This window comes from Podarcis muralis, chromosome 5 (assembly GCF_964188315.1).
Source record: "Podarcis muralis chromosome 5, rPodMur119.hap1.1, whole genome shotgun sequence".
NCBI lineage: Eukaryota > Metazoa > Chordata > Lepidosauria > Squamata > Lacertidae > Podarcis > Podarcis muralis.
Genome location: NC_135659.1, coordinates 49,007,560 through 49,026,538, shown reverse-complemented (window position 1 = coordinate 49,026,538; position 18,979 = coordinate 49,007,560). Strand labels below are relative to the sequence as shown.

General features: G+C 44.3%; 1 protein-coding gene across 1 annotated transcript; it reads left to right on the top strand.

Moving 5' to 3' along the window:
- Nucleotides 1–1,991: 1,991 nt before the first annotated feature.
- LOC114599042 (cytochrome P450 4B1-like) lies at nucleotides 1,992–18,730 on the top strand. The gene is made up of 12 exons (XM_028733571.2): nucleotides 1,992–2,407; nucleotides 4,010–4,154; nucleotides 4,905–4,949; nucleotides 7,453–7,580; nucleotides 9,913–10,037; nucleotides 10,672–10,823; nucleotides 13,089–13,195; nucleotides 13,723–13,913; nucleotides 14,886–15,019; nucleotides 15,306–15,370; nucleotides 16,573–16,655; nucleotides 18,129–18,730. Exons 1-12 carry the CDS (start codon nucleotides 2,249–2,251, stop codon nucleotides 18,304–18,306), a joined length of 1,512 nt encoding a protein of 503 aa, XP_028589404.2. The 5' UTR covers nucleotides 1,992–2,248; the 3' UTR covers nucleotides 18,307–18,730.
- The last annotated feature ends 249 nt before the right edge of the window (nucleotides 18,731–18,979 follow it).

Here is an 18,979-nt window from a genome sequence, read left to right as displayed (position 1 = left end):
AAGCTGGCTGGACGGCTTTGCTCTGGCGCCTACCAGCATCGGCCGCTCCTATTGGACAAAAGGGCAACTCCTCTTCGCCTGTCACGCCTCTCTCAACCGTAGATGTATTCGGGGATTCTCATTGGCTGCTGAGCCAGTTAATGCCAGCCCACAGCGAGAACGTAGAGAAATTATTAAAGGGCCAGTACTGTATATAGCTTTGGGGTATTAGGTCAGTTTTAAGCACTGTAATGACCGAAACGTACTGAGCAGCTTCCGGTCGGAAAGTGAGACGGCCATTGACCAAGATGCACTTGGGGCTCAGACTCGGTCTCCTTGAATCTCATTGGATCAGATGCTTCTCATAGTCTTTTGTTAACATGTTCTGTTCTGTTTATGGTTTAACTTTAAGCAACCATCTGAGACAGTTGTGAATAAATCTGAGCTAACGATAATAGCACTGTTCCTCTAATATATATCCATCGGAAAATGGTCACTGATGGTAATTTCACCTAGATGATCTAGTAAACATAGTTTGGAAGGGTTAGAAAATAAAAAAGTGGGCATCATGCGCAAGTTAGCATAAGTCTGCAGAAACAATTTTCAAAAACCACCAGCAACGCTCTTATGAAGAACAGCACCTACATCCATAAAGGGCATGTCAAATTATAAATGTTTCAATAATAGCCAGTGTAATGTAATATAACATTGTTATAAGAGACTATAGAGCTGGGGCTGGGCAGCCCAAAATAAACTAGGTCACGTAAAATATATACCCACATCTCCAGGAGACTGTCCTCTACAAGATGGCATTGAACTGAGTCCAATACTTCGTTGGACACAAGATGCTGCAAATAGTAATCAAAACATATAGTGATTAAGCAGCCTGGGGTGTACACCCTAAAATAATCTTCGGGGCACTACAAATCTTTAGCCCACACCTCCATAAAAGAATTCCCTGCATCTGGTCCAATGCTTTGTTTGAGGGTAGAACATTATCAAGCATGATGCCCTTGTGCCAATAACCAGAATATGCAGACCAGAATCAGAAACTGCTGGTAAGCAACTGAAAATAATTTTTGGGCTATCACAAATTATTTACCCACACATCAGTGTGGTGGGGTGGCATCACTCATCTGATCTCCTGGCTGTTGAGTCACTGCTGCTTATCTGAGGAGGAGAGGATGAAGCAGCAGGGAGGTCAATGCAAACACACCAGCAAGACCACCAGATTCGCAGCCACCTCTCCCTTTCCTGCCTAGTAAACAGTGGCAACTCAGCTGTCAGATGTTTAGGTGAGTGCCACCACCTCACCATGCTGTCAGCTGCTACCATACGTTTTGAAGATTGTCTTCTGCAAGTTGACAGTAAACTGTGGGGTCCAGCATTTTGTTTGGGAATCTATGCCAGTAATAGCCAAAATATGTAAGAAGAAAAGAAAACTAAACCAGTTCCTTATTTGTGTTTCCCTCTTTGGCTGTCATTGGCCAAGCATTGACGATGATGCAACTCAATGCCATCTCATTGATGATTCTATCCTGGAGGTGCAGGTGTATCATTTGGGTATCATTTGCATCTACATCACCTGTTCATCATTCTTCTCCCATATTTTGGCTGTTAAATACTGCATCATCATCATTATATTATCTTGCTGCCACAAGATGTGGTGCCGATGGCTACTCACTTAGACAGTTTTAAACGGGGATTAGGCAAATTCATAGAGTCTATCCAGGGCTGCTGATCACTGATAGCTGTATACTGCCTCCAGGATCATATGAAGCGTGTATCTAAATCCCAGCCGGCCGTTTTTGCGAAACAGGATGCTGGAATGGGCGGACCTTTGGATCATCTTATATTTAATTCTGGTTGAATACTTTCATGACCGAGGACAGCGGCAACGATATAAGTGACGTGGGTTTTTTGGGTTAGTTTTAATGCAACCACGGAGGCTGCAGTCTGCCTCAGGAGCTTTACGCCTGGCAGCGGCGGCAGTAGCAATTGCAACGCTTTTTAACCCTTTCCCTGCAGACACAGCCCCGCGCCCCCGCCGCAGAAAGCTGCTCCTATCTCTCCGATCGCCCAGGTTCCCAGAGGCCTCGGTTGCTTCTTCCTTTCTGACGGCGACCCGGTATGTTGGGCAACTGCGCGATTGCAGACACTTTGCCCCGAGGTCATCCATAATATGCAGGAAGCGCCGCCTTCGTCTGTCCGTGGGAGGCACATTGATCGAGGCCGCGTCCTGCTCTGAAGCCCACTTGCTGCTGTTGCAATGGATCTGTGGCGGATTTGGCACTTGGCGATTGTCTTTTGCCTAACGTGCGTGCTGGTCAAAGTCATCCAGTTGCATCGCCGGAGGCAGGAGCTACTGAAGGTTTTGAGCTGTTTCCCGGGCCCCCCCACCCACTGGCTGTATGGGAACATCTCTGAGGTAGGCGAAAAGAGAGGAGACTTATTGTGCATGGGAGAAAAGCAGCTTCAAATCCGGACGCCGCCGCAGCGCACAAAACATCGCGAGGTGGGGTGGGGGTGAGGGACGGGTCCAGCATCATCCGGAGAACCTGATACACCCTTCTGAATCCTCCACCCAGGGCCACTCGTCCCAGGGGCGTGTGAGTGCACGTAAAAACTAGCCTACTACGGTACATTCATTACTGTGCCCATTCCCCCTCCTTGGTGGAAACTTTGCCCACAAGGAAATGTGGCTGAAAAAGGGCTGAAAAAGTTTCCCCATCCCCGATCCAAAGAGGTGTTGCTTGCAGCTGAGTAAAATTCACAACTATTAAGAGACATTATTATTAATGGATTGTATCATTTATTAATAAATAAAAACACGCATTATTTACCGGTATGTGCTTTGATTAAACAACTATCTGACTTTTAGAAGACATCTGAATGCAGCCCTGTTTAGGGAAGTTTTTAATTTTTGATGTTTTATCACTTTTTATTTATTATTATTATTATTATTATTATTATTATTATTCTCTTGGGAGCCACCCAGATGCGTGGGTATAAATAATAAATTGTTATTGTTATTAAGTTAACAGAAGCAATTAGAACAAGGAAGATGCCTTTATATGGAGTCAGACCACTGGCCCATGGAGCTCGGATTGGTAGCAACTCAGCCTGGAGGAAAAGGTTACATTGTAAATTTCTGAAGTATGAAGCCGAACCTGAATAAGAAAGGCAGCAGACCTTTGATCCTACCTGGTGACCTGAAAACACAATGACTTGTTTATCTAGATTGACCAATGTCACCTTGCATGTTTATGAACCTTAGGTGGCATTCAAGTGAGTTCTACTCAGACTAGACCCATTGAAATGAATGTTGATGATTAAGTTAGTTTGATAAATTTCAGTGAGTCTACTTTGATTAAGGCTTAGTTTAATACCACCCCTTGAGCCATTTACATTAACAGCCACAGCCACATTTTGCGGCATGGAGTTTGTCTTCCCACACTTCTCTGATCAGCGATTGGGATAAAGTTCTGCTCAGATGAAGCAGACCAGAGACAATATATTGTTAAAGTTTGTGGTGTGCCTGGTCTCCCCTTCTAATTCCTGGACCCCCTTCTCATTTCTGGGTGCCAGATGCCGAATTTAGCAATGTCAAAATATAGGCCAATCCAGTTTTTCTGTGTTCAGGAAATAGCCTGGAGAATTAAGTCCATGGGTCTTGCTGTGGTTTACGTATATCTTTTCTGTTCAGTTTTGTTCTGTTTATTCTTCCAGGCATTATTTCCATGTTCATGTTCCCCTTGTGCAGTTACACAATCTCCATCACATATAAAATGCTTTTTCTTTACCAACCTAGTGATTACATATTTTTTTTATTTCAGCAGGCATTTTAATTGAAATTTTATTTTATAGTTTAGTTTTATAGTTAAACATTCCAGGTTTATTCCTTCTCCTGTATTGTGCTGGATCCTAGTTCTATCACTCTCAAGCATAATTTAGATTGAATGTTTGTTCTGATCCCTTCAGGAAAATATTCCACCTTCGCCTCCTTCTTTGCTCTCTTAATTTGTTGCAGCTCTTACCTGTTTCCAAGGTTTTCCAGAAGGTAGAAAGCTGGAGCCTTCTGTATCCATTTGCCTTTCCTTTGTGGTTTGGAAACTTCTCTGCCTGTGTAAATATCACACACCCTGATTATGCAAAACCGTTACTCGCAAGAGCAGGTAAAAAAAAAAAGGCATTGATATCTGGTTGATTGGGGTACATGTGCATTGTTGACCTCCTAGTTATTCTGATACAAGTTGCAGATGCCAATGATAAGTTCCAGTTATCCACAGTGGGGAAAAGGGAAGTCACAGATGCTATATTATCCACCAGATTTGCATGGTGTCCCACGTTGCCCGTAAGTAAATCTGACCTATGCAGCAGAAAAACCAGGTTTCCCCAAAGGAATGGAATGGAACATCAGGAGTTGGGGAGCTGGTGGTTGCTTTATCTGGCTTTTGGTAAGCCACACACACAAAGCAGGAGACCCTTGTAGGACTTCTCAATGAAGGGGGCATGGTCGTAGTCAGGATTTATTTTATGGGGGGCAGCCTTGGGGGGGGCAGAACCAAGTTATCTGTGACACAATTGGTCAGTTTGTTATTTTTACTTATTTACTCCCCCCCCCCGGCTACATCCCTGGATAAAGGTAGGCTAGGAGGATTGGCTGTTTCCAGCAGGCATTTAAATCAACGCAATAATGCACAACAGCATTTAGTTGCTAGCTTATTCAATTAGAATTGCAAAAGATTTGCCTGTGTTCCTATCTAGATGGACATGCAATATCCTGTGTGATTCTTTCACATGTACCATCATCCTGAATCATGTGGGAACTGGTTCGCTACATTAGTAAATGCTATGAGTGCTATGAGTTAGTACTGAGTTTTGTCTTCTTTGCTCTTCTTCACTTTCTCTCTTGCCCTTTACAGAACCAAAGGACAGCTTGGCCTATCGGAACATAACTCCATGGATAGGTATGTATATTTGAGGCCTTTATTATGAAGAAGAATTAATGTAAGTTCATAACAGGCTGTAAATACTGTAAATAGCATAGGTTCTCTAGGAATTAAAAAGGTGTACATTCTGGGACTGTCGGTGTGGGCGTTCCACATCTAGATTTTAAATGTTTTGGGTTTTGTTTTTTAAAATTTTCCTCTTAAGTATACTGCCCATGACATTTATTTTGGAAGATATTTAAATAAAAAAAATAGAATCCAATAGGATAGTGAATTGGATCCAGATACTAGCTGGGCTATTTAGGTGTGATTTCTGAAAACTAGAAGTAAAATCTACAAAGTGTTATGAACTAATAAAATTGTAGACAGGGGGAAATGCACTGTTTTGTGAGCAGATTTCTCTTCATGCAGTGGGACTTCACCATCCTCTCCTCCTCCCTGCAGCCCTCATGTGCCCTCAAAATCTTTCCTCGGGGTCTCCAACCACCAGATCTGGTTTTGAAAGTGTGTGGGAAGCTGCAGAGGAGAGGAGGGGAAAGTTCCTTCACACAAGCAGAAGCCTCTTGCACTAGCAGAATTGGAATGTGGGATACCACCCTGTTTGTCTGCAATACTTTAGCTACATTTAACTTTAGATATTGGAATGACATTTTATACACACGGCCACAGCACAATTCTACCTTACAGGTTTGAATTCCACATCAATCCCCATACTTATTTTCAAGAAGAGGGTGGGGAGTAAACTATTGTGTAATGCAGTGTCACCTTTGAGCACTTAGGCATCAGGTGGCATGCATGCTTAAGGCAACTTGCTGTGTTTGAAACATGAATCTCAGCTCAAACATGAACCGCCACCTATTTTTACAGAGCTGCTACAGGTGGAAAAGAGTAAGAGAGAGAAAGGAAAGAAAGAAAGAAAGAAAGAAAGAAAGAGGGAGAGAGAGAGACCTGTAGAGCAAGGAGCAAGTATAGAAATTTCACAACAGGTTTAAGGTGCTGGTTTTAACCTTTAAAGCCCTATACGGCCTAGGACCCTCGTACCTACGGGACCGCCTCTCCTGGTATGCCCCACAGAGAAACCTACGGTCTGCAAATAACAACATCCTCAAGGTCCCAGGCCTCAGAGAGGTTAGGCTGGCCTCAACTAGAGCCAGGGCCTTCTCGGCGGCGGCTCCAATCTGGTGGAATGCTCTGTCACAAGAGACTAGGGCCCTGCGGGACCTGACATCTTTCCGCAGGGCCTGCAAGACAGAGTTGTTCCACCAGGCCTTTGGTCAGGGCGCAGCCTGACTCCCTCCTCTGGCAACCTGCACAGAATTTTGCCTAATCGGTTGCCAACAATTTGATTTTAATTAATTTTTATAATGAAATGTTTTTAGAATGTTTTTAGAATTTGACTGTTTGACTATTTGACTGTTGTTAGCCGCCCTGAGCCCGGCTTCGGCTGGGGAGGGCGGGATATAAATAAAATTTTTTATTATTATTATTATTATTATTATTATTATTATTATTATTATTATTATAACAAGTTCACTCAAACCACACAGACAGCAAGTAAGCCATAAATGCAAACATGAAATTGAAAAGGCCTGATTGATACTACAAAATCAAGAACCTTAGGGCAGATTGTGACAAAATGTGTCTATTTTTTGCCATTTGGCTACAATTTGTTGTTGTTTAGTCGTTTAGTCGTGTCCGACTCTTCGTGACCCCATGGACCAGAGCACACCAGGCACTCCTATCTTCCACTGCCTCCCACAGTTTGGTCAGACTCATGTTTGTGGCTTCGAGAACACTGTCCAACCATCTCGTCCTCTGTCGTCCCCTTCTCCTTCTGCCCTCCATCTTTCCCAACATCAGGGTCTTTTCCAGGAGTCTTCTCTTCTCATGAGGTGGCCAAAGTATTGGAGTCTCAGCTTCAGGATCTGTCCTTCCAGTGAGCACTCAGGGCTGATTTCCTTAAGAATGGATGCGTTTGATCTTCTTGCAGTCCATGGGACTCTCAAGAGTCTCCTCCAGCACCATAATTCAAAAGCATCAATTCTTCGGTGATCAGCCTTCTTTATGGTCCAGCTCTCACTTCCATACATCACTACTGGGAAAACCATGGCTTTAACTATACAGTACAATATATTGGCTACAATAGAAATGTAAAAAAAAGTAATCGACCTCTGGACGGTTAATTCCAGTCAAATTCAACTATGGGGTGTGGCGCTCATCTCGCTTTCAGGCCAAGGGAGCCGGCGCTTGTCTGCAGGCAGCTTTCCGGGTCATGTGGCCAGCATGACTAAACTGCTTTTGGTGCAACGGAACACTATAACAGAAGCCAGAACACACGGAAATGCTGTTTGCTTTCCTGCTATAGCGGTACCTATTTATCTACTTGGAGGAAATAAACAGAGAGAGAAAGAGAACAATTGTAGCTGAATTCTGATGGCTAGAGAAGATTGTTCTGTTTGATATACCAAGACTCTTATGTTTGTAGATGCTCAATTGAAAGAAAATGTATGTTTTCCTATAGGGAAAGGCTTGCTCGTCCTGCATGGGCCAAAGTGGGCACAGCATCGAAAGCTTCTCACTCCAGGTTTCCATTATTCCATTTTGAAACCCTATGTGACGCTGATAGCAGAGTCTACAAAAACAATGTTGGTAAGTCCTGTTGCGGTAACTACTTGGCTTTGTTGGAACATGTTGTTGTTGCTGATGCTGCTTTGTTAAAATCATTTCAATTAATATTTAACCAAGAGTTGAAATATAAAAATGAGATAGTACTATACGGTGGAGTGAAGCAACAATGCATAGTTAGATCCGTGTATTGGCTACTGAAGGAGTTGTTAGTCTGCTCCAACAGTAGGTGGAGCGGTACTCTATCTTAGTGTGTTAAAGCTTACTTGTGTTTCTCTCCCTGTCTGATCTAAGCTAGCTTCCTCTCTAACTTCCTCTTCTCCCCTCCATGCACCCTAAATTCATGCCATAAAATGTTGCTTGCCGTCTACTGTTGCTGTAAGTGCAAAGCAATACTTCCACTGTTTGTGAGGCTGACTTGATTTGTACTAGCATTCTGTTAATTCTATATTGTGATTCGAGGACCCGATTCCCGCTTGGGGAATAAAGACACGTGGACACAGAATGTAAGGTTAATGGGTAAGGTAAAGGCCACAACTTTATTGATTACAGCATGTGAGAAGGTATTGGCTTAGGCATTGGACCACGGAACATTAGACTCCACCCACTCGTAGAGGGGTGAGTCTGAGGAGGGGTTAACCACCAGTAGGGGAAGCCTGTTGATGCTAATCCAACTATAGGCTCTCTTCCTGATGTCACCGAGGGTCATGCCATGGCCCCCCGCCACACGGACATCGGACAGGATCCACGACCGCCGGATTCCTTTAGCGGAATACCCAAAATTGTCGGGGAAGGCGATGGCCACACCTTGCCCCCCAAAACACCAACAACACATTCCAATGCCTAACCGCCAAATACCACGAAAGTTGTGACGGTTGCTACGAGGTAGGCGAAAAAAACCAAGAGGCCGGGCCAATTTAGCCAATTGGAAAAAACTCCTACCAGGCCCCCTGGTTAAACAGGGCGACCAACCAGAGGTCCATAGCAAAGTCTCAGGAACAGCTAATCTAAAGGGAGTGGAGGGTGGGTGACTCAAAGAAAATGTGTGTGCAATGGTGGGGATGGCTGGCGCGGCTGCGTTTGAGCAGCAAGCCCCGCCCCCGCCGAGCTTCCCTATTGGGTGCCCAACCGGGGAGGGGCATGGCGCCAGCCCTGGAGTTGAAGCAGGGGGTGGAGCGCCCCCTGCATGACGCGGGAATTGTCTCCCGCTCACAACCCCTCCCCTCCTGGGAGGAGGAAAGACTTTTCCCAATGCTTTTTTAAAAAAATAATACTAAAAAGTGTTTACCCTCCACTAAAAAATCAGTAGGGAAGAAGACAGTTGGGCCTCCCTTAGGAAACAATGCCAAAGTCTTGGGACAGATGCTGAGAAAGTTGTTGTTAGTGGGCAGCAGGATTGGTAGAATTCTAATGTAATGAGCTGGATTACACCTGTTTTATACACCAGATCAGTCTGTGCCAACCTGGTGCCCTCCAGGCTGCAGCTCCCATTAGCCCCAGTCGCTGAGCTAGCTGGGGCTGCTGGGAGTTTGGTCCAAAACATCTGGGGTACACCAGGCTGGTGAAGGATGCACCAGGTATTTTTCCATACCATTTATATTTATTTAAAATATCTTCTGCAGTTCAAGGTGGCTTTCAAAAACAGCAACATAGAAAAGGAACAAGGAGCAATGAAAGCCACCAAGAGACAAGTTTAAAACATTGTCTGGTTATTTTATCAAGGGGCTGCAGCCTATATGGGAGCCATGAATAAGGGGCCATTTGTCTTAGGCCATAAAGCATATCAGACAGGTTGCTAACAATCAAAGCTCAAGAAAAGTTTGCTTCAAATCTGTGTGTCGGGAGTCAGAAAAAGGAGAGTTCTGATTCTTCTGCCACTTGATAAAGTCGCAGTAAAGTTGGATGTGCCCAAAGTCTATTCTTCATTGAGACATAGTTGCCCCAGAGCTGGGAATGAAGGATTCTCAAAAGCTGGAAGAGAAATTGCTGAGACCCAGAGTACAAAGAGAAAACGCAGTAGACAGGCTCCAGACACGCAAAAGGGAGAGCTCCATTATTTGGAACTTACCTGTCTTCATGCTAATATTTTCCTACTTAAAAATCCCCCATAAGGACTAGACTCTATGTGCCTTACTCTACGAGAAATATTCAGGAAATCTTTCCAAGTCCTTTGGATGTTAGGCTCTTTCAGAGTTAGGCCCACCAACCAGTATAGGGAGATCTCGCAAAGACACCCCTCTTTTCTGCTTTGCGCAATGTGCTTTTCCCATGGTCTAAAAAAACTAGATTTGGTTTTGCACTCTGAGAACATCAGCGGTAAGATTAGTTATGAACCATTTCTCATCTCTTGTCTTAGGATAAATGGGAACAGCTGATCGCACAAGGTAAATCAGTGGAGCTCTTTGAACACGTGAGCTTGATGACTCTTGACAGCATCATGAAATGCGCCTTCAGTTATAACAGCAACTGCCAAATGGACAGGTTAGTAGTATTAATGTCTTTTAGCTCTGAGACAAAAGGCTCCTCTCACAGACTAGGAATGTACTGAGCGGTAATTTTAAAAGATCCATCTGGCTCTCCTGAATTTACTTTCTGCATTCCACACCATAGTTCACTACTCTGAAATACACAGTTGATGCCCTCTTAAACTACCACATGTGGCAACAACATAACATTCAGTGCTATTTGCACAAATGTTTGGGATTCTCTTATGATCTGATTCAGCGCTGATTGCTTATGTAATTAGATGAAAACTCCAGTAGCTTACAAAAATAACCAGATTTTTCTTATTATGCATAAACATTATGTCATTGAGAAAATGTTGTTTATATTAGTGTAGTAACCTTTCCTTCTCAAAAATAAAATAAAATTGAACTTTTAATATAGTATTTATAAGAGGGAACAGCAGTATTAGCAACTGAAAAGCCAGAGCTTTCTCACACCCTTTTCACATTTTGAAATATTCACCTATTCATGTGCTTTGTTGTACGATTTGGTGCCACAGAGCTGATTTGGTGGCACAGAGTTAATTTAATGTCTTAAAACTATACTGTAAGAACAATGTTCATTGGTAAGATTTGGCATCCAAACCAGGATTTCATCATTTGACTTTCAGGGAGAATTCCTACGTCCAAGCTGTCATGGATCTGTGTTGCTTAGTGTACGCCAGACTGCATACAATCCTGGGTCAGAGTGATTTGATTTACTGGTTTACCCCCGAAGGATATCGGTTTCGGAAGGCTTGCCAGGTTGCCCATCATCATACAGGTAATTTCCCTGAATCATTCTTTCTTTTTCTGCCTTAGATTTTAGAAGTCGATTCAAGCAATGCCAGGCTGCTACTGACCCAGAGAATAGAGAAGCGGCCATACACATTTAAGCTTGTATCCAATGCAGTGGCTAAGGAACCATCCGGTCAGTGCAAAAAAAGATGCTCGCACAATAGGACTTTCCCTCACTTTCCCCTGCATGTCTCCCTAAATCTGTTCTGAGGGGGTTCGCGTTATTTTAAAAGGTTGTGTGAATGAGGCCACTAGCTTGAAGATAGTGATTAGCTTTGATTGCCATATGTTGCTTATAGTCCTCCTGTTTCCCTATACAGCTCTTTCTTGTGTGAAGGTCATGGGAATCCTCCAGAGTTTAGCATGCAAAACATTAAAATTGTCATGAAATAAAAGCCTATGTCACACCCACATCATCCATTTAAAGCACTCGTATATCACTTTATCAGATGGGGATTCCCCCGAAGGCTCATGGGAACTATAGTTTATTAAGGGCCTCCTAACTATTCTCTCTCTCTCTCTCTCTCTCTCTCTCTCTCTCTCTCTCTCTCTCTCTTTAAAAAAACAATTTTTATTAATTTTTCCGTTTTAACAATCCAATCAAATCACATTAAATATTCCAAATTATACAAATACATATCATATAGTCCAAATATTCTGCCAAATTATAATTTTTTGGGGGGACTTCCTATGCTTCAAGTTTGGGGTGGGGGCTCTGATCATCTTATATCTCTACTGCCTTGAGTTTCCAATAGTTCCTTTAAATCTTCCTGTTGTTAACCTTTTTTCTTTCATGGCCTCTGAGTTGAAGGCGAGTTGAAGTAAGCAATGATGTGCTTCTGTGTGAATTTTGTATGCTTGACTCTCCTATTGTTGCAGCTTGTAAGCCTATTGTTGCAGTATCTCCTCACACGCTGGTGTTTATGCCGAATCAGTCCAAAAGTCATTCCATCTTCTCTCAGTTCCGATGAAATCAAATCTAGGCATTTGCTCATTAATTTTCCCAGACCGGTTGCATCAAACATTAGCCTTTCCAGAGGAGAGTTGCCAAATTGGACTTGAAGTGCAGATATAATAACAAATTAAGAGCTCACCTCCCCCTATGACTATTTATCTCTGCAGCTCAGTCTTTCCAAAGTTTTTTGAAGTGTCTCCAGCGGCTAACGAGATCCTGCTTCTTTCTAATATCAATATTTGGAGGGTTTTTTATCTTCTTCCAAGCATTTCAAAAAACAAAAGATTTAATTATATAGTATTGTTATTTCCACACAGTTTATATTTTCCCATCTCACTTGCTGTAAATAATGTAAATGGTTCTTCTGGGGGGGGGGGTGTTGTCAGGAATTGTAATAAATCATAGTAAAAAAAGCTTTACCCCCCCCCCTTTTCCCTTCCGTTCCAACATACCGACTTAGATGTTATTCTTAGATGTTATTCTTTCTTCCTCTCCATCTCTCTTGGCACCTCAGTGGCTGGCTTAATTGGCAGATTAATTTTCACCTCCTCACTCGAAGCATGTCCAAAACTTAAATCCAATTTTTCATCTTAAGAAATGGAACTTAGTGCGCTCGCGGGGACAGCATCCAGGAGATCCGAACTCCCTCGGGGGCCTTCCATCCAGTGCCCCCACCCCCTCCTTCTTTACAAACTTGGGGGTGGTTTATTGGGCATCCGCAGATGAGACTGCATCTTCCCTTACACCGGGAAGAATTTGAGAGGCTGATTACTCCCATCTCAGCCTCTAATTACCTTGTGGGAGCTGGAGAGATGGTATTGTCAGCCATCTTCCGTGGCGCCTCAAGTGGAAGTGGGGGCCTCCTAACAATTCTCAGCAAGAATTCTAACAAGCTTCAGTTCCCATAAGTCTTTGTGGGAAACCCCGAATGTGGTATAAGAGTCCTTGCTCCAAATGAATATAGTAGATGTGAACATACTTGATGAAGTATGCAAGAGATGGAGTCTTAAAAAAGAATATTAGTGGTTCATGCACATTAAAATACACTAGCATGGTGCTGATAACACCAAGGTTGAAGGTTCAGTCTCTGGGTGGGACAGCTTCATATTCCTGCATTGCAGGGGGTTGGACTAGATGATCCTAAGGATTCCTTCCAACTCTACAGTTCTATGATTCTATGGCAAACATTCACTTATCCAGAAATGTGTAAGGGACTAAACATAGTCATTTTAACGAATCTGATCAGTGAGCTAGTAATTTCTGATGAGCTGTTATAGTATTCATTTTCCGACACAGATAAGATAATCAAAGAGAGAAAGAAATCTCTGAGGGATGAAGAAGAACTCCAGAAGATCCAGAAAAAGCGGCACCTTGATTTTCTCGACATCCTTCTCTTTGCCAAAGTGAGTAGTGGGCGGGGGGGGCATAGTCATTTCAATATTTGAATCTGTTGCACCAAATATAGCTGTGATTTCCAAGTGACTTGTAATACTGGTGACACTTTTTAACTTGAATGTAGGATCTTGCAACCATCGTTCATAATTTTGCATACTTGAGGCGAAGCTTCACTAATTAAATCTCCCAGAGCTTTCCTTGGAATGTTTGGAAGTTTCATATGATGGAGAAAGCAGTGCGCAACTCTTTCTTTTTGGAGAGGGGAAGGAACAAAATACGATTGAAGGAAAATATTGCACCAGTGTTTCAACATCTGTACTGACTTCTTTTTGTCTTCAAAGAACAAATGGTGACATCATATTTATCCTGCCTTTTGGCACGGCAGAATGCTGCTACTTCTTCATTCTGTGCCAAGAAAACCCACATTCTGTGAAAATGAATGCTGCAAATCATGCAGTTTTGCAGATGCATTGTGCAAAGGGTCAGAAACAATGGATCCCTGAATGAACCCCAGGTGACATTTATCTGTCTTTAGGATGAAGATGGTAGTGGGCTATCTGACGAAGATCTGCGTGCTGAGGTGGACACTTTCATGTTTGAAGGCCACGATACCACAGCCAGTGGGATCTCCTGGCTGCTGTATTGCCTTGCAACAAATCCGGAACATCAGCAGAAATGCAGGGAGGAGATCAAGGCCATTCTGGGGGAACGTGACACCATCCACTGGTGAGTGCGCATTTTTATTGGACAGTTCTCCACAATACAGGGAATTTAGGAGAACACACCCATTTTCCCAAGGATGTGCCAAGCAAAGCAGGGGTACAGTGGGGGGATAGCACTGAGCTTGCAGGAGAGACTGCCCAGCCCGTCTCAAGGCTCTGGCCAGAGTTTTCCTCAGTAGTTGGCTGATCCTTAACCCCAAAGTGAGTAGGGCTCCAGAAGCATTGCCTCCTGATCATCCCCACCAGTCTCCATTGCTTTGTCATTGCTGCCTGTAATTTGTGTGAGAGAGGGGCAAAGGGAGAGGCAAAGAAACAAATCCCTTTCTTCCCCCCTTTTATTTATTTTTTATTTTGACAAAGTAATAATCATAAATAAATAAGAATATGTGCACTCCACCACCAAGACCATTCCATCGTAACTATCCAGCCTCCCAAAATTTCAACACTTCTTGCAATGGTTTGATCCCTCTCCATTTTAACAGTACAAATTCTACAACCCCCCTCCATATCTCCTTAGATCCCCGTCTTACCTTAATGGCACATGTTAATTTATCATTAATAGCTATAATCCACACCTCTTTATACCATTCTTCCATGTTATATTCTGCTTGCCCCTTCCACTTCCTAGCTATAGTAATTCATGCAGCTGTCAATAAATTTGTGAGCAGGTCCTTCATAGTCTGTGAACCTTCCACCCTATCATAAATTGATAATAATGCTACAAATCTCTTTCTTCCGGTCGGCCCCACCCTTTGCCCACATTGTGTTGGTGGCATTGCATTAGCGTTTGGTTCTCCTGCAGTTACTGTGCTCCATCTGCTGAGGGAGCGCAGGACTCTCAACAACATTATGGTGGCACCAGCATAACAGCTCCTGGCACAGTGAGAAGATAGGACTGGTCTGCCTGAGGAACAGAGCTGGGCTGCTGGGGATGAACTTTCACCTGTTTTATTGACTTGCCTTTCTTTTTCCTCAGGGATGACCTTGGCAAGATGACCTACTGTACCCTATGCATTAAAGAGAGCCTCCGCCTTTACCCTCCAGTGCCAGGAGTGTCCCGAGAGCTCAGCAAACCTATCACATTCTTTGATGGACGGACTTTACCTGAAGGTTTGCTTCATTTTGTTCCGCTCACATAGCCAGAATTTGTCTTTATAGATGTGACCCACATTGTCTTCCATTGTAAAAGTGAGTTATAGATTATAGCAAGAGCGCTTTAGCAATGAATCACTTCTCCTAGGTGAATTCAAAATGGTCATTACAATATTCATGACTTTAAATCTGAAGCTTTGCTGCCTCAAACCCACTTTAACACTATGGTTACTCCCTCAACAAACAGATAACCCAGGGTCTTGTAACACAACTTGACATTTTTTCCATGTTGATTGCTTCCCAGGAACTTGGGTTGCGATAAGCATTCATCTCATCCACAAGAATCCCAGCGTATGGAAGGATCCTGAGGTATGGTACTTTGGTATTCTAGCTATTTCACTTTAAGGCAACAATGCTCTTTCAGTTTGCTAGTGTGAAGTCATTGCTAAATACTATTCACTCTGCAAAAACAAGCTTTTAATGCAGCAAAGGTCCTCCTTATTCACAATCAGTTCATGGATGAGGGAGGTCTTGCTCCAAGATGACCCGGTATTCAGCAATACCAGCTGCAGACTGACTGCAATTCCCCATATTGGAGGAGGGGCTGACACATGGCATCGTCACCTGTGCCCCTTACCTGGCCTGCCCCACCTCCCACACCATATCCCCCCTACCCTGAACCCCTGTGATTGCTTCCCATTTCTCTCCACAGCTCCTCTGCTTCCAAATACATCTCCCCTCCCTAATACAAAACAACAAGAACAACAACAAACCCACACAAACAGTCCCTCAAGCCTTGCAGCCAAAATGTCTCTGGCATCCTCAGCAGCCTCAGTTTTGTAGCTGCAGTCAGTCCAGTCCCCGTCCTCCTAGGCCAGGTGAAAGAGGCCTGCAAGGCAGGGAGCAGATCCCCTAAGACTCACAGCCAAGATGGTGTGGAGTGCCTTCCATCAGCTTTGACTGGTAGTCCAGCTGCACCCTTATCCGGATAGGGATAGCCTAACTTCTGTTGTCTATCTTCTGGTAACCTCTAGGTTAGATTACTGTCATGAGCTATACTTAGGGTTGCCTTTGAAGACAGTTCAGAAACTTCAGCTGGTGCAGAATTAAGCAGCCAGGTTGCTCACCAGGGCAATCTGGTTTGAGCACACCATTCCTGGCCTGATTGCACTGGCTGCCAATTAGTTTTCAGACCCAATTCAAAGTACTGGTTTTGAGCAATAAAGCCTTAAATGGCTCAAAGCTACAATACCTTAAGGACCACCTCTCTGCATAAGAACCACCCCAGTCCTTGTGATCATCACCTGAGGCCCTTCTCTGACTGCCTTCTCCACGAGGGGTTCAGTGGGTGGCAACAAGAGAACAGGCCTTTTCTGCAGTGGCTCCTGGCTTGTGGAATGCTCTCCCCAGGGAGACTTCCCTGGTGCCTTCATTGCATATTTTTAGGCACCAAATAAAAACGTTTCTCTTCCACCAGATGTTGGGCTGATTAACATTCTATGGCTTTTAAAATGTCAAACTGATGTTTGGGGTTTGTTTCTCTTTTTAAATAATGAATGCTTTCATTTTAGGTGTTTGATCCTCTGAGGTTTTCTCCTGAGAATGTATCCAACAGAAACTCTCATGCCTTCCTGCCTTTCTCTGCTGGGCAACGGTGACGTTTATATAATATAGATGTAAACTAGAGCAGTGTTTAAGATATTAAATCGTAGTGGAAAAGCTAAACTCTGAAGACTCTGTAAGCTTGGCATAGTGAAGATGAATTTAAAATGCATTTTTAGCATGGGGGATATCAACAAAGTCACTTTCGGGTAGCTCCAATCTTGCAGAGAGGTCGGCGTTAGTATCTTCCATCTATGGGGGAGGTGAGGGGAATCATGCAGGAGTCCTGGGTAAGGTGGCATCCAGGTGCAGGGCATGCTTGCTACTTCCACCCCTCCCCTGCTACTTTGGCCATTCCACTAGTCTACTTTCTTTTGCCCCAGGTGCTCCTCTCCTCTCTCCCTGCCACTGCTGCCCACTTTTTAAAAAAGAAGGTTTTTGGCATCTGGGTTGCTCCTTTCTTCCTCCCCAGTTTCCGCCTTGCTTGTGGCCCAGAGTCGTTTCTGGGGAAATGAAGGGGAAGGTGGCTTACTATCAGTTTGCCCCTACCACTTGCTCTCTCGCATCATGCCCCACGCCCCCCAATCCCCTGCCTGGGCTGCAGGGCCCAGCACTTTGTCCTGAATCTCTGCACTGCCCCCTACTACTTCACAATTCCTTTGGGCACAGTCACATGGAAAAGAGGTCCCCCATTGCTGCCTTTGGCCAACAAGAGCTTTAATTTGGGCTTATCCCCCAATGCTCTCTGCACATATATTCCCACCTACAGTAGGGGGGGACGACATCCTCCCTCTGCCTGGGGACCAGAGTCCATTATGGATAATCTGATGAGAATTGCATGCCAGTGATTGGGGGGGGGGCAGGTGCATAGGATGCAGTAGGTGTGGCCAGATCCTGAAGTTCCCCACCCCTGACCTAAGGTGGAAATGACGCCAAAAGTGTGTGTGTGTGTGGGGGGGGTAGAGCTGCTCCCCCTTCTGCCATGCTCACAGCATCCTTCCATTTGCACACACAAGCATCCCCCAGCAATTATCCCCACCCACCTGTATTTACACATGCACCTGTTTGGATGTGTGTGCACACCCAGCTTTTCTCTCTTTTCCTTGCTATTCATCCTCCTCTCCTCTCTTTATCTCTCCCCTTTCCCAGCAGCCTCCCTATCATCTACCCATAGAATAGTTAGAAAGAAGCTTCCATTGACATCAGTGGAATTCCGCCCCTGCCCCATGTCTAATTGTTATCCGGGACAATTTTCAGGGGAGGGAAGCAGGTGGGGGAAAGGCTGGCTATTCCTTCCCTCTCCAGCTCCCACACCCTGAAAATCCCCTGCCCCCCTTCAGTACAGGACCTAGGGGGGAAAGGACTAGGGGGTCAGCTGCTGCAGGGGAGGTCATGGGCCACATCAAACAGTCCAGGGAGGTTCTCCAGCCTTGGGTCAAGGGCATTTGCAGGAAGGTTCAGGTTTAGCATGGAGTCTCCGCAAGCTGAGGTTCTCTGTTGTAACCCGCTCTCTTTGTCCTTCCAGGAACTGCATTGGGCAGCAGTTTGCCATGAACGAGATGAAAGTGGCTCTGGCCCTGACTCTGCTTCGGTTCGAGCTTTCGCCTGACCCGACTCATCCTGCGCCTATCCCCACCCCTCAGATTGTCTTGCGTTCCCACAAAGGGATACACCTTCGCATGAAGAAAGTGGCGCAAATCTGAAGCTGCGGCGGGAATAATGTGCAGTGGAAGACTTGGAGCAGGACGTCGCATAAATCATTTGGTGCTTCAATAAAAGCCATTTGTGGCTGAGCACATTGATTGGTGTGAGCTTTCGTGTGCATATACACATCTTCAGATACACTGAAACAAAAGTCACCAGGCCCTTATATATAGTGAGAGGGTATATTTGAAGAAGTGTGTATGCACACAAAAGCTCATACCAATAACAAACTTAGTTGGTCTCTAAAGTGCTACTGGAAGGAATTTTTTTATTTTGTTTCGACTACGGCAGACCAACAAGGCTACCTACCTGTATCCAGGAGTGGGTCACTTGTGTATCATCTGGTTTGGCTCTACAGTAGCTCACTCAGCTGTTTAATAAACAGACATGTACTGACAGAATAAAACTGACAATTGCGGCATAGTGCTCAAATTCCTCCTTTGATTTACCCAAGCTTCTCCCCAAGGGCAGATCTGGGACTCACCTCTTCCCTACCTTCCCACACTTCCCTGTCCATCATCACTAGCCTTTCTGTTCATGGAGAGCTGAATTTTCAGGAAGGCTGTATGCACACCCAATAGCATGTGTAGGGGAAGGACTGGACTATATTTGGAGGAGTCAAAGACTCCCTGGTTTTATAAAGTGAAACTGGTATGCGTGTCAGAATTATCT